The sequence below is a fragment of the Eptesicus fuscus genome, chromosome 22 (assembly GCF_027574615.1).
Source record: "Eptesicus fuscus isolate TK198812 chromosome 22, DD_ASM_mEF_20220401, whole genome shotgun sequence".
Classification (NCBI taxonomy): domain Eukaryota; kingdom Metazoa; phylum Chordata; class Mammalia; order Chiroptera; family Vespertilionidae; genus Eptesicus; species Eptesicus fuscus.
The window spans coordinates 33061906-33075718 of NC_072494.1; the positions used below are offsets into that span (position 1 = coordinate 33061906).

The 13813-nt window shown below is 54.8% G+C and overlaps 1 protein-coding gene across 1 annotated transcript in view; it reads left to right on the top strand.

Annotated features, from left to right (window-relative positions):
• The window catches only part of PLXNA2 (plexin A2), a 183090-nt gene extending 170182 nt beyond the window's left edge, over nt 1-12908 (top strand). The window contains exons 25-31 of the mRNA XM_008146016.3: nt 144-247; nt 4670-4769; nt 5696-5886; nt 7206-7375; nt 10365-10577; nt 11256-11406; nt 12366-12908. Of these exons, the coding sequence (XP_008144238.2) occupies nt 144-247; nt 4670-4769; nt 5696-5886; nt 7206-7375; nt 10365-10577; nt 11256-11406; nt 12366-12461 (1025 nt within the window). The 3' untranslated portion in view covers nt 12462-12908. The remainder of the gene's footprint in view (nt 1-143; nt 248-4669; nt 4770-5695; nt 5887-7205; nt 7376-10364; nt 10578-11255; nt 11407-12365) is intronic.
• Nucleotides 12909-13813: the final 905 nt, after the last annotated feature.

A 13813-nucleotide genomic window follows, 5' to 3' on the forward strand; every position in this document is an offset into this window, starting at 1 on the left:
ATGGAGGCCTAGACGCCTTAGGTGCTACCATGGCACCAGCTCGAGGGAGCTGGGGTTGCAGGCCCCTAGAGAAGGTAGGACTGGGTGATCCTGGCTGGCAGCCCCCACCCCCTCACCGTCACCTGCACCGCCCCTCCACCCAGAGTGGCGTCAAGGCCGCATCGCCAGGGTCGTGCTGCAAGACGAGGACATTACCACCAAGATCGAGGGCGACTGGAAGCGGCTCAACACACTGATGCATTACCAGGTGAGGGGGCGGGGGAGGGGGGTGTCTCGGTGCGGGAGGGGGCTTCGCTTCAGGTCCTTTGTCCCAAATGTCCCCTCCCCTCCAAGGTTGGCTCCTAGGCCCTGACACGCCTAAAAGGGGTTTTCTGATCTTTCCTTTTCCCCTTCTCCCGGTTCCTAGAGCAGTGATCCTCAGCCACGGCTGCCCCTTAGAATTACTGGGGGATCTTAGCAAACGCATGAGCACCAGGCCCACCTGAGAAACTGACTGACTGGCCTGGGGGAAGGCCAGGCATTGCTATCCTGGAGGCCCTGCACCTGCAGGGAAGTTGCATGTGGCAAAGTCCACCTGGAAGGGAACCACTGTCGGGGCCTGCGCTTTCATCGTGGGCAGCGGCAGAGGCAGCTTACGCTCCTCACGCGCAGCAGAGCAGGAAATTGGATAGACTTGTCTTCAGGTCTTACATTCTGCCACTTGCTCGCTGACGTCCTTGGGGAAATTATTGAAGCTCTCGTCCTCCTTATCTGTAAAACAGGGTTAACGGTGATCGCTGCCCCCAAGTCCTGTGGAATAGGTTAAATACAGTGTTTAGCACACTGGCAGAACTCAACAGCCTGTTGAAAGAGCAATTTAAAAAAAAAAAAAAATCCCAAAATCCCAGCCCTCCCTGGTTTGGTTCAGTGGATAGAGCGTTAGCTTGTGGACTGAAGGGTCCTGGGTTCGATTCTAGTCAAGGGCATGTACCTCGGTTGCAGGCTCGATCCCTGGCCTTGGTCAGGGCGAGTGCGAGAGGCAACCAACTGATGTGTCTCTCACATCGATGTTTCTCTCTCTGTCTCTTCTCCTCCCTTCCACTCTCTCTAAAAAAAATCAATGGAAAAATATCCTTGGGTGAGGATTAACAACAACAACAACGACAAACCATTTTAAAGAAAGAAAATATAACTTTAAAAAAAAAAATCCCAGCAAAAGAACAAAAGATCCAGGAGGTGTCCCCTCCTCCTTTCCCTCCCATGGTAACCACTCCAGGCTCGGGCCTCTGAAAGAGTAAGCACAGATAGGCGGGTTGGGATTCAGGAAAAATTATAAAATAGAAGCTGAAAATGAGAGACACCAAGGGAAATTAAACGAACCAGAGGAAGTGCCTGAGGCTGCAAGGCCCGCTGGGACTGCCTGACTAATAACATCCTCCTATGCCCCAGCCTCTCACGGGAGGGTGCAGGGGGCTGGCAGGCTCGGCTCTGACGCACCGAGTTGCCAATGACCAGGAGATTGGGGACCTTCACAGTCACAGGAGCTGACTGGGTGCCTCAGGGGCACTGGGGAAACCCCGCGCCGCTCCTCTCCAGGCTGCACCCCCCTTACGGGCCTGCATCCCCGCCCCAGATAGGAGGAGTGTGCTGCGGTGGGAGGAGAAAGGGCTTTGCAACCTATATTTATTGAAATCCCTGCTTCCCCACTCACCGGTGGTGTGACTTTAATCTCTCCGAAACTCGGGCTTCTCATCTATATGATGGAAATAACAACCCGACTTGCGAAGGCGGTTGGAAGGATTAGAAACAACAGGTGAGGTGCCCAGGATGCAGACTCACATCCACGGAGCCACAAACATTCGTGCTGATCCCACCCACCCCTGCCTCACGGTGCTTCATGTATTCTGCACAGCAGTTGTAATGAACCAATTTGAGCTGGAGAAGGAAGTGCCAAACAGAATAGCATCGCGCCCCCGAAATTATTAGTGTCTCCAGGGCAGGCGCGGGGCCTCTCTTCTCTGCCTGTGATGCCCTAACGCTGCGCCTGGGCTGTCCGTCCGATGGCTCTCGATCAGAAGAATGGAATATTCTATTCTTACATTTGCTCATCACACAACGCACTTCCAATTCCCTGATGCCGTTTATCATTCATGTATTCATTCATTCCTCAAATATTTACCGAGCTTTAAGGAGTGCGCAGCACTTCCCACCTGCTAGCCCTGAGTGACAGAGGACCACGGGAATTATCCCTCCCTTCGGGGGCCGGTGATGCATCTGCTGCTGCTCATAATAACAGCATTAATGCCGGCTCTCACCGAGTGCTCGCTGGGCACCAAGGCCCGGCCCGCAGCCTTTCCTGGCCCAGCTCCTTTAATCTGCACAGCAAACCTTAGACAAGATGATTATCCCCTTGGACAAAAGAGACAACTGAGGCACGGAGCGGTGTAGTGGCTTTCCTGGAATAATGTAGCCAGGAAGTGGCAGAGCCACGGTCAGACCTAGCCAGGCATCCTGACCATGGACTTGCACTGCCTGTTGGTCAAGAGAAAGACTGAGGACGGGAGATTTGGTGACGAGACCTGGAATTGAGTCGGACTGTGCTCATTCGGGCATCTTGTGAATCTTCCTTTAGCTGACAACAAGTGGTGAGCAATAGGTAATCTGTCCTTTTTGGGGGTGTAACCCCTGCCCCCAGGCTTTGGAAGCATCATTTCTAGGCCATCGGGCAAGGAGAGTTCCTGAAAGACAGAGTGGAGAGTTCCCCCTGGTTCCAGACCTGGTGCTGATGCTGCAAACTGCTGGAGGTCCTGAGGGCTGCCCGGCTGGACATCAGGGAGCTTGGCACCTCTCAGGCCCATGCCCTGGCAGGACCCTGCAGCTTTAGGCCATCAGGTCAAAGATTGCCCTCTAGTTACCCTCCCCGGAGTCAAAGGTCCTTGGAGCTCCTAGGGTAGAAAATCTGCATAATCTTAATTAACAGAGAGATGTTAACATCTTCCTGGGCTCCTGCAGATTTATGGGGAGGGTAAAATTAAACACCACCACTAAAACCAGCTATCAGGGAATCTCGTTAGCGCTAATGTTCATTTATAGTTCGACTTCCCAACATCTAATTCTTTTTTGGTGGGAGAGAAGGACTGACAATTTAAGACCCAGAAAGATGGTTTTACGACTGGTGCAGCTATAAATCAAACTTATAAAGTTCATAAAAATTGTTAAAATAAAAAATGGTTTAATAGGAATGTTTTATGGCCCATAACATTATTATAGCTATTTTATTCCCTCTGCGTTAGGGGTTTAATTGGATCATCACAATTCTGGGGATTCTCCGTTTTTATTGGATGGAGGGTGATCTTAAATCACAATGGCCCCAAATGTCTTCAATATGGCTCCTCATTTATCACCCTTGCCCTCCAGGCTGGGTGCTGCGCTGGGCACCCTCACAGAGAACTGGACAAGACACCGTCTTTTTCTCTGAGTCGCCAAGAGCAGCCATTCTGTGTGAGGAACTCTTCAAGGTGGCCCAGGCCTTGTAGGACCCGGGCCAGAAAGAAATCCGAGCCAGAAAGGAAAATGGACTTCAGACCAGTGTGACTGGAAATAAACTCCCAATGAGGGGGTAATGAGGAGAACCGGTGCTCTGGGGCCGGCAGGCCTGGCTGCAGACGGTGTCTCTCAGGGTGTGACCTTGTAAGATGTTGCTTATCCCCTCGATGCTTCGATTCCCTCATCTGAAAAATGGGAATCATTGTCCGTAACTCATAAGGTTGAAGGGGGCCAGTTCTAACCCAGCACTGCCCAATGGAAATACGATGCAAGCCACATTTAAATTTTTACTAAAAATACACCCATGGAATTAATGTCAACAATATATTTATTTCACCCAACTGATCTGAAATAATTATCATTTCAGCATGCAATAAATATAAAAATTATCAGTGAGATAGTTTGTATTTTTTTTTATTCATGCTAAGTCATTGAAACCCAGTGTATACTGAACACCTATTTATTTATTTATAATTCTCACCTGAGGATATTTTTTTCCATTGCTTCTGAGAGAGAGTGGAAGGGAGGCAGGGGGAGAGAGAAACATCGATGTGAGAGAGACACATCGACTAATTGCCTCATGCATGTGCCCTGACCCGGAGCAGGGAGCGAACCTGCAACCCTTCTGTGTATGGGTCAACACTAACCACTTAGCCACACCAGCCAGGGCCTGAACATTTCTTTGTAGCACATTTCAGTTCAGGCACCTACAGTGCATCTCGGTTTGGACTAGCCCAGTGGTCAGCAAACTTAGTCAACAGAGCCAAATATCAACAGTACAACGATTGAAATTTCTTTTGAGAGCCAAATTTTTTAAACTTAAAGTTCTTCTAACGCCACTTCTTCAAAATAGACTCGCCCAGGCCGTAGTATTTTGTGGAAGAGCCACACTCAAGGGGCCAAAGAGCCGCAAGTGGTTCGCGAGCCGCAGTTTGCCGACCACGGGGCTAACCGAACTCCCAGGGCTCAGTAGCCACATGGGAGCGCTGCCATGTTGAAAATGGCAGGAACTGCTTCTTCTGGTATTCCTGAACTGCTTGCACTCTGCTCCACATCTTCTCCATAACCGTGTAGAAACGCTTGACTACTCAGTCTCGCAAGACACCAACAGTCACCCGCACTGTACCTTTCATACCCTTTCTAGGTGTCAGACAGATCGGTGGTGGCTCTCGTCCCCAAACAGACCTCCTCCTACAACATCCCCGCCTCTGCCAGCATCTCCCGGACGTCCATCAGCAGATATGGTGAGGACCAGTCTCCTGGGACCTTCCAGGGACCACTCACTGTCCCTTCTGACAGCGGGAGGCCCGGCTGCTGCTGGCCTCCAGTCAGAGGCCTTTGCTCATTTGCTTCCCTCCCTCCCTAGTCCAGTGGTTCCCAGAGCAGCCCACCTCCTCAGAGCTGCGGGAGCAGGTGGCACCCTGTGCCCCTCCTTCCATAGCCCAGGCCTGGTGAACGAGTTGAAGGGGCACCTGGATGGGGGAGGTTCATATATCCCAGTCTACGTCTGTTGTCCTGGCTAGAGTATGAATAGTGCCCCCGTTTGCTCTCAAAAGCATCCCAGTTTGGGCAATCGGTTTGCAGTCCTAGCCTGTCCACACTGAGGAGCATTAGCCGCCCCCCACCCCCACCCCGTGCCCTCCAGGGATGAGGTTCCGGTGCTTCTCTGGATCCACCTGTGCCCTGAGGCTTTGGGCTCTCCAGCTGAAGGACACCTCAGGACGGAGGCCAGCAGCTCCAAAAGGCCTTGGCCATTCCCTATTCTAGGCCCCAAGAAGGGCCCCATGAACTTCAAAGAGGGAGGATCACAGCTCCCAGCTCCCGAGTATCAGGCTTTCCTCAAGGCCCTCGTGGAAATATTTGTTTGACATTTTACCTATTGATCATCTTGGCTGGAAGCATCAGGGGCGGGGGACTCCGAAGTCCCCAAGGGTCCCTCCAGCTCCCAGAATCTCTAAATCCTCTTTTCACACAAAGCTCTCAGGCTGTCCTCAGGCCAACCAAGAATCCCTAACCACTCCCCCCATAGGAGGAGCCCAGGGTCCGCTTCCAATGGAAACTGGTGTCTTCCGAGTGGGCGTGGCAGGCGGGCAGGGATGCTAGAAGGATTCTTCAGGCAAGGATGGTGCCATCAGCTGCTCACAGGCCTCCACCGCCCCCTTCTCCTCAGACTCCTCCTTCAGGTACACAGGCAGCCCCGACAGTCTGCGGTCCCGGGCCCCCATGATCACCCCAGACCTGGAGAGCGGGGTCAAGGTGTGGCATCTGGTGAAGAACCACGACCACGGAGACCAGAAGGAGGGTGACCGGGGCAGCAAGATGGTGTCGGAGATCTACCTGACCCGGCTGCTGGCCACCAAGGTAACTCCTGCTCTGCTCGGCCCAGGGAGGACATCATGGAGTCCGTCCCTCAAGGGGACCCGGAGGACGAGCAGGCCCAGGCCTCCGGACAGCCTTTCCAGGGGACCCGCCACCCCTGTTTTCTTCCCTTTGGCAAAAACTCATAGCCCGATTGCTGCTCCTGGCCCACTCCTAGGCCCGCCATCACTCTCCCACATCTGCCCGAACCCCTTAGGAACAGACTGTGGTTTTCTTATTGGTGCTGACTGGACAGATATGCCGGCTTTCACCATCGCTGCCGTTTCTGCCCACTTGCTGGCCACAATGGGAGGGGAAGCATGAAGGAAGGCCTGGTCCTGCCAATAATCACAGAGAAAGCTCCTCCCCGCTCCCCAATCCCATCTGTCCCAGATGGGCAGAGTGGGGGGAGGCTGCATTGCTGGAAACTGTGACGTGAAGCTGCTCCCCGCTTCCCTCGCAGAGAACTAATATGCCTGTACGTGTGGCCACCACACGGCTACGTAGGCCAGGCAGGGCTAGGTTTCAAATACTCTCCCCACTGGCCCCACGAAAATGCCACTGCAGTTCCAGCACAGTGGCATCCAGGCTCCAGCTCTCAGACCTGCTTCCAGAAATGGCACAAAAAAACACCAGCCAGCCACATGTCTTTCATTCTGCTTTGCCTAAAAGACCAACAGAGAGGCACCAGGGTTAGACACTGTCCTGGCCTGCAGAGGTATTCCTGGAACCTGCCAACTGTGGGCCCCAGGCCCATTCTTGTCCCTCCACGGAGGCCCTCCAAGGCCCTGTGGGTCAGGGCTCTGCCTGAGGGTTAGATCTGGACCCTTCACTCCAGCCCCCACTCCAGACACCACTTACCCCAGGCCCCTAACATCATAAGCCTTTTCACACCTATCAGGCCCTCTGCGGCCCTGCCGTGCCCCTGCCAGGAGGCTCCCAGTCTGCCAGCTGGTTCTTCAAACACCCTCTCCTGTCAGCCTGCACCCCCCTTCCCCATGGGAAGCCTGGACGCGGAGCTCTCGCTGTCTTCCCTCCTGGCATGGGCACTGCATCAATGTGGCATGTGGCTGCACATTGGAGCAGATCTTCCCAGGAATCTGCAGCCCATTTCGTCCCTCCTGCCCCCCTCTCCCCCCGACATCCCAATAGTCACCTCCCCGCCCCCCCCACCCCGCCACCGTCTGCTCGGGCTGGAGTCGCAGACAAATTTCCAAGGCGGGATTGGTCCAAGGCACCATCTGGTCTGCCCGCCTGCTGCCTGCTGTCCCCCTTCTCTCCCCTCCCCTTCACCTCATCTTCTCCCCCTGCCCCTCCCCCAGGGCACCCTGCAGAAGTTCGTGGACGACCTGTTCGAGACCCTGTTCAGCACTGTGCACCGGGGCAGCGCTCTCCCGCTGGCCATCAAGTATATGTTTGACTTCCTGGATGAGCAGGCGGACAGACACAGCATCCACGACACAGATGTGCGGCACACCTGGAAAAGCAACTGGTAACCCCTGGGGAGGCTGCCAGCTGTGTGTGGGAGGGGCTGGGACCAGCGGGGTCCGGGGAGATGGAGGAACCAGTTCGCTGTGGCTGGTAAGCCCAGGCGCCTTGGGCAAGTAGCACACATATGCTCTGCAGGGCCACCAGGGTCCCCAGCTGCCGCCGAGGGGGGCCTGCCTGGCTTAGGGCCTGGGGCCAAGACACACACTTTAAAAAAATATTTTTATTGATTTCAGAGAGGAAGGGAGAGGGAGAGAGAGAGAGAAATACCAATGATGAGAGAGAACCATTAATCGGTTGCCTTCTGCACGCCCCCTACTGGGGATCGAGCCTGAAACCCGGGCATGTGCCCTTGACTGGAATCGAACCTGGGACCCTTCAGTCTGCAGGCTGATGCTCTAGCCACTGAGCCAAACCAGCTAGGGCCAGGACGCACACTTGAGCTCGGCCCTGTCAGGTGGAGACCTTTCCCCAGGAAGCACCTCCTCCCTGACTCTGAGGTCTCTGTTCTCAGGGAAAGGGAGCTGGGGGAACCTACACAAAGCGCCTCATTTGAGAACTAGCAGCTGAGCCGCAGAGCCCAGGCAGCGCCGGGCACCCTGAGTAGGACAGAGTCTAAGGCACTTCCTGAGACCTGGGAGCCCGGAGTTAAGCCGAGAGCCCCGAGGAAGGTGGCCCACGCTCCGGAGAGAGCTCACACCTGCTGTAGGGCACTGCATCAGTTGAGCCCACGGATCAGGAGGAGGTCCCTGCACACCTGATCCCCGAAGGCCACGGTTTTACCCCGTGGCTGTCAGGAAGCAGCGGGCAGATGTCCTGCAGGCTTGCCTCTCTTCCCTGAAAGTAACCTCTGCAGCCAGACCCAGCGTGGGGAGGCAGCTCCCACAGGCCGCTGGCATGAGACCTCTCTCCCCTGGGTTTGAACCTGGACCAAAAGCCAAGCGAAGGGCTGGCTTTCAGGTCCGATCGGGCCTGGCCAGGAGCCGGAGTCAAAACCCTTCCTTCGGGAAAGAGCACAGAGAGTGGAGAGAGGAGGTCCAGCCATTGGGGTTGGGCACGCAGCCCGCACAGCTGTCTGGAGTCAGCGATCTCTTCAGAAAACAGAGCCGACACAGATGGGCCCAGGCTGCTATTTGGGAATCCACGGTCCTAGCAACCAGCAAAACACTTTGGAAAGACCCAACCCCGATCTCGAATATTCCTTCCTTCTCTGGTGTGTCCTGGCTGCCGAGCCCCTCGGAGCCTGCCGCTTCGATCGCAGGCGAGTGAAGTGGAGAGACTCGCGTGCTCATGGGTGCACTTCACCGGGGCAGGCCCTCTGCCTGTGTCCCCAGCGGCAGGGCCATGGATGTCTCCTTTGCGTTGCTGGGAGTAGGCAAATTCAGGGAAATCAAAAGAAAAGTCTGGATTCTCCCATCTCTGTGCCTCCTGTTGCTGGCCAGGCCCGAGTCATAGAAATCCCCTCCCCTGCTGTGGTGGTGGGGAGAGTCCCCTTACCCAGACTCAAATAGCCAATGTCCAAAGAAAGACGGTCAGGAGCTCCCCAAGGCTGCTGGTAGAAGTGGGGGGGCGGGGGGAGATGTGTCACCTCTCGGTGGGGGCAGCTCCTCCCAGGTTATGGGAAGCCAGGTCATCATCATCCTAATGACCATTTATTTATTTTAAATAGATTTTTATTGATTTCAGAGAGAGGAAAGGACGGGGAGAGAGAGAGAGAGAGAGAGAGAGAGACATCAATGATGAGAGAGAATCATTGCTCGGCTGCCTCCTGCACACCCCACACTGGGGATGGAGCCCGCAACCCGGGCATGTGCCCTGACCCGGAATCGAACCGTGACCTCCTCGTTCATGGGTCGATGCTCAACCACTGAGCCACACCCTCCAGGCTAATGACCATTTATTTTGGAAGATAAGCAGAAAACCTAAAGGAAGGGCTTGGAGTGGGCAAAGCAGATCTTTCCCAAGACTTGACAGGACTAAGATGTTCGGGAAAGTTTGGGGTCCATCTGAGTCTAGATGAAGTCTAGAGAAGATGAGAAACAGGAGAGGAGAGGTAGGCTGGGTTGCCGGACCCGCACCTCAAGCCCGAGGGACAAGCCAGAGGACAGAGCTCACTCCACAGAGGAGCCAAAAGAGTTAAGGCCCGGAGGCAGCTGGAGGAGGAGGCAGAGTTGGGAAAGGCAGGAAAAAACAGCAGCTGTTCTGGGTTTGAAGGGGACTAAACGGGCTTACCCTCCTCCTGGCCTGAGGAGCGGAGCAAATGCATTCTGCTCCCATTATGAATTCCCACTTTGCTGAAGGACCTCTCCTAAGGACTGATCGGTTCCTCTTGGGGTGGGAAAAAACGGAGCTACAGTGGGTCATTCCCAGCGCCAACAATGGCCTCCTCTGCTCCCTCGGCCCCTGCCCAGACACACGAAAGCCCTGGGGGAGGCCCTGGGGCGAGTCCTGAAAGACCTGCCCCAGGGGAGCCCATTCCTCAGCCCAAGCAGCCGGGCTGCCCTGGGAAGCGGCCTGGGCTGGGCGGGGAGCACAGGTGGCGCCCTTTGTGCCCTCCCGAGGCCGAGCCCGGGGCTGCCGGCGGCCGCCTTCCGGACAATGGCCACGGGCACTGTGGAGGGACTCGGGGAGCCTGGTGGCTTTGTGTGAAGCCCTGAGAAAATTGTGCAGTTCTCTGTACTTGGGCTGCCCTGGGGCACAGAGGCCCTTGGAAACGGCTGCCAGGAGGGAACAGAACGCCCCTCGCCCACCCCCAGCTCTTAGAGAGCAGGGTCAGCCCCACCAGGGTGCCGTGGCGTCTCTCCTTTTCTCTCAGGATCGGGAGCAGCTTGAGCTAAATTTGCAGGCCCGGCTGGACCAGTTTTCTGTCATTCCATTCCTTGCCCTTGGGAGAGAGAACTTGAATTTGGGGGGCGGGTGGGAATAGTCGTGGCCAGCCATCAGGGGTGCGGCCGAGGTGCAGCCCTCAGGGTCTGCTCCGCCTCTTCCCCCAGCCTCCCTCTGCGCTTCTGGGTGAACGTGATCAAGAACCCCCAGTTCGTGTTTGACATCCACAAAGGCAGCATCACGGACGCCTGCCTCTCCGTGGTGGCCCAGACCTTCATGGACTCTTGCTCCACGTCAGAGCACCGGCTGGGCAAGGACTCCCCGTCCAACAAGCTGCTGTACGCCAAGGACATCCCCAGCTACAAGAGCTGGGTGGAGAGGTCAGTGGCACCTGAGGACAGGCCCCTGCCCGCTGCCTGCTCCTGTCCCCACCCTGTGGCTTTCACTGGCCCAGCACTCACAACTGTGTTTGGTGCCTTTATACCTGCTCCGTCCTTTCCCTTGTCTGCACTGCCTGCTGCGGGGAGGAAGGGAAGCTTTGTGGCCTTGGAAATCAGGTCAAGGTCATTATCACCCTAATTGCCAATTATTGAGCACATGCTAAGCACCCAGCACTGTGATCAAGATTTTGTCTGTACTGTTCCACTAAAATATCCGACAGAGTCGTGAAGTGGGTAGTATCACCCTCCTCATTTTACTGATAAGGAAACTGAGGCACAGAGAGGGTGCGTCACTTGCCCAAGGTCAAACAGCTAGCAGGTAGCAGAGCTGAGATTTGAATATAAGGATTCTGCTCAGAGTCTGGGCTTTTCACCGCTGGGGGGCACTGCAGCCAGGAGCTCACAGCTAGATGGAACCTGGCCTTAGGGCCCCCCCCCCCCCCCCCCCCCCCCCCGCCTGTCTGGGCGCCTCCACCTCAGATTGAGGCAAGAGGCCAGAGGAAGCCACATCAGAAGAGAAAGAAGAAGGCGCTAGTGAATGGGGGGACTCCTCGGGCTCACAAGGGGCTCCGGGTCAGGGTGAGCCCCCCCTCAAGGAGCCTGTCCTCTGCACGGCAGATACTATGCAGACATCGCCAAGCTGCCCGCCATCAGCGACCAGGACATGAACGCCTACCTCGCCGAGCAGTCCCGCCTGCACGCGGTGGAGTTCCACATGCTGAGTGCCCTCAATGAGATCTACTCCTACGTCAGCAAGTACAGCGAAGAGGTAAGACCGGGCCCCGGGCCACAGACGCCAACACGCAGCAGGCTAGGCGGTTAGACGCAATGTCCGTGCTCGTCCGTAAATGGCAGCGTCCGAAGGTCATTTAGAAAACACATTCATGGAGGCAAAAACCCCTGCGCTCCGACATCATCCCCAACCGCCCCTGGCTCATCCAGCTCTTCCTCACACATCGCCTCGGCTTTCGCTCGTCGTCACGCAATCAATAGCACTTTTAGTTAATGTTGTTCTGCAGTGGGACGTGTTGGGCGATTCATTTCATTCTTCCTTAAACACCGAATCAGTGCGCACGTGGGCACAGCCTGTCGGTTACCTGTCAGAGACGCAGGAGGACCTTCACATGCGTGGCAGTTCAACGGGGCAGCCTCAGGGAATTCACCAGCCACACATTAGCATTGTGCCTGAAAGTGGTGTCAGTAATGATAATGATGATGGTAATAACAATAACGAACGCTTGCATAGCACTTTCTAAATGCCAGGTGTTGTTTTAAACACCTTAGCTTTGCAGGTGACCCTTGAACAACACGGTTTGAATTGTACAATCCCCTTGCACGTGGGTTCTTTTCACTTGACCACGATTCAACTAACTCCCCCCACGTTGAACTCCCATGTTGTTTGGAGATCAGCTATACTTTTGGGAGTCACCCATGCAGAGGGTTGACTGTAATTATACGAGAATCTTCTACTGTCTGGGAGGTCAGCACCCCTCATCCCTGGGCTGTTCCAGGGTCACTATATACATACATGCACACATAACATTAATTATATACACGTGCATACATATATAAACACATAGATACAGACATAGTCAGCTAAGCATAGGCGTTACTTAAGGTTATGCTCATTAGGGGAGAACGGAAAGGCAGATAGAAGGATGGAAGATTCGGAAATGGCGTCTCCTCTCCTGAGTCCTGAAGTCTCCCCACCTTTGCTTTGTTCCTCAGCTCATTGGGGCGCTAGAGCAGGACGAGCAGGCCCGGCGCCAGCGGCTGGCCTACAAGGTGGAACAGCTCATAAATGCCATGTCCATCGAGAGCTGAGAGACGGAGCCTCCCGTTCCTGGGAAGAGGGACCCGTGAAAGCTGTGACACTGGGCATCTCGGAAGGAAGGACGAGTGAAGGGGATCGGACCCCCGAGCTTGCTGATCCCTCGAGACCCCATCCCGGGGAGAGGGGAGGGCCCCTCTCTCACGCCAGCCAAGTCTCCTCGCAGGCGGATCCTACAGGGAGAGACCATGGGCGTCCTCCACCCCAGGCCGCACAGGAGAGGAGCAGGGCCGCGGAGGAGGCGGCTCTCCAAGCCGAGAGGCGCCAGCTGGACACGGTTCTGCCTCTGGGACTGCTGCTTTGCATGAAAACTCATTTGATGTATATCGGGGAAATAATGAGAACTTTATTTAATTTTTTTTAAGAAAAAAGGAAAACCAGAAATAAAACAAAACAAAAAGCTTCCCTGTTAATCCCGTCCAACTTTTGTTGAATTCTGGGTTCGATCCCCGCCTGCCTTCTCTTGTCCCCGGCCCTCCTTCCTTATCTAACCCCTGTCTCCAAATGCCACAAAAAAAAAAAAAAACAAACAAACCTACAGAGAGGCTGAGAGAAATCGGAGGGGAAATTGTTGTTTCTTTTCAAAAATGAGGAGGAGAAGAATGAGCACAAGTCTGCACCAAACACTTTGCAAAACTAGAGGCCAGTAAAACCTGGAATTACCCCGGCAGCCAGAGAGCATGGAAACTGCAGAACTTTGCGCCAATTGCAAAGCCGTGGAGCGGCTCAGCCTGGCGGATGGGAAATTGAGCTTTACAGACCACACACCTGTATATTCTCATCTCTCCAGAGATGTGTCTCTAGAGTACCAATGCTTTTTGCTACTGTTTTGTTTGTTCGTTTGTTTGTTTTATGTGTGTGTGTGTGTGTGTGTGTGTGCACGCACGCGTGTGTGTGTTTTATTTAATCCCAAACCTCCACAAATGAGGAGCTGATCTTTGGTACCTTTCCCTTTGGTTTCCCCAAAGTTCCTACCGGAAGTGGGGGAGAGGTGGGCCTCTCTCAGACCAGACGACGGGCCTCCCTGAGGACATGAGCAGCTCCGCCTTAACATCAGTCACTGTCCAGAGCCAGGCACCCTGGGGAAAGGGCCTGGAGGCGCTGGGCCAGGCCTCCAGGAGGTTCCTTGTGGGGGCATGGGTGTTTGGCTTTGGATTCCATTCCAATCCGCTAGAGGTTTTTACAGTTAAAGGGAAAACAAAAATCAAACATCAAACCATGTTTACAGCAAGCAGTACCTGCAGAGCATCGGTTACAGAAGCCGTGGTCTTTCCTGTTCTGCTTAGTTTCTTTCATTCTCTTGTGCCTGGAGAGGGGAGACAACCCTTCGCTCACATGTGGACGC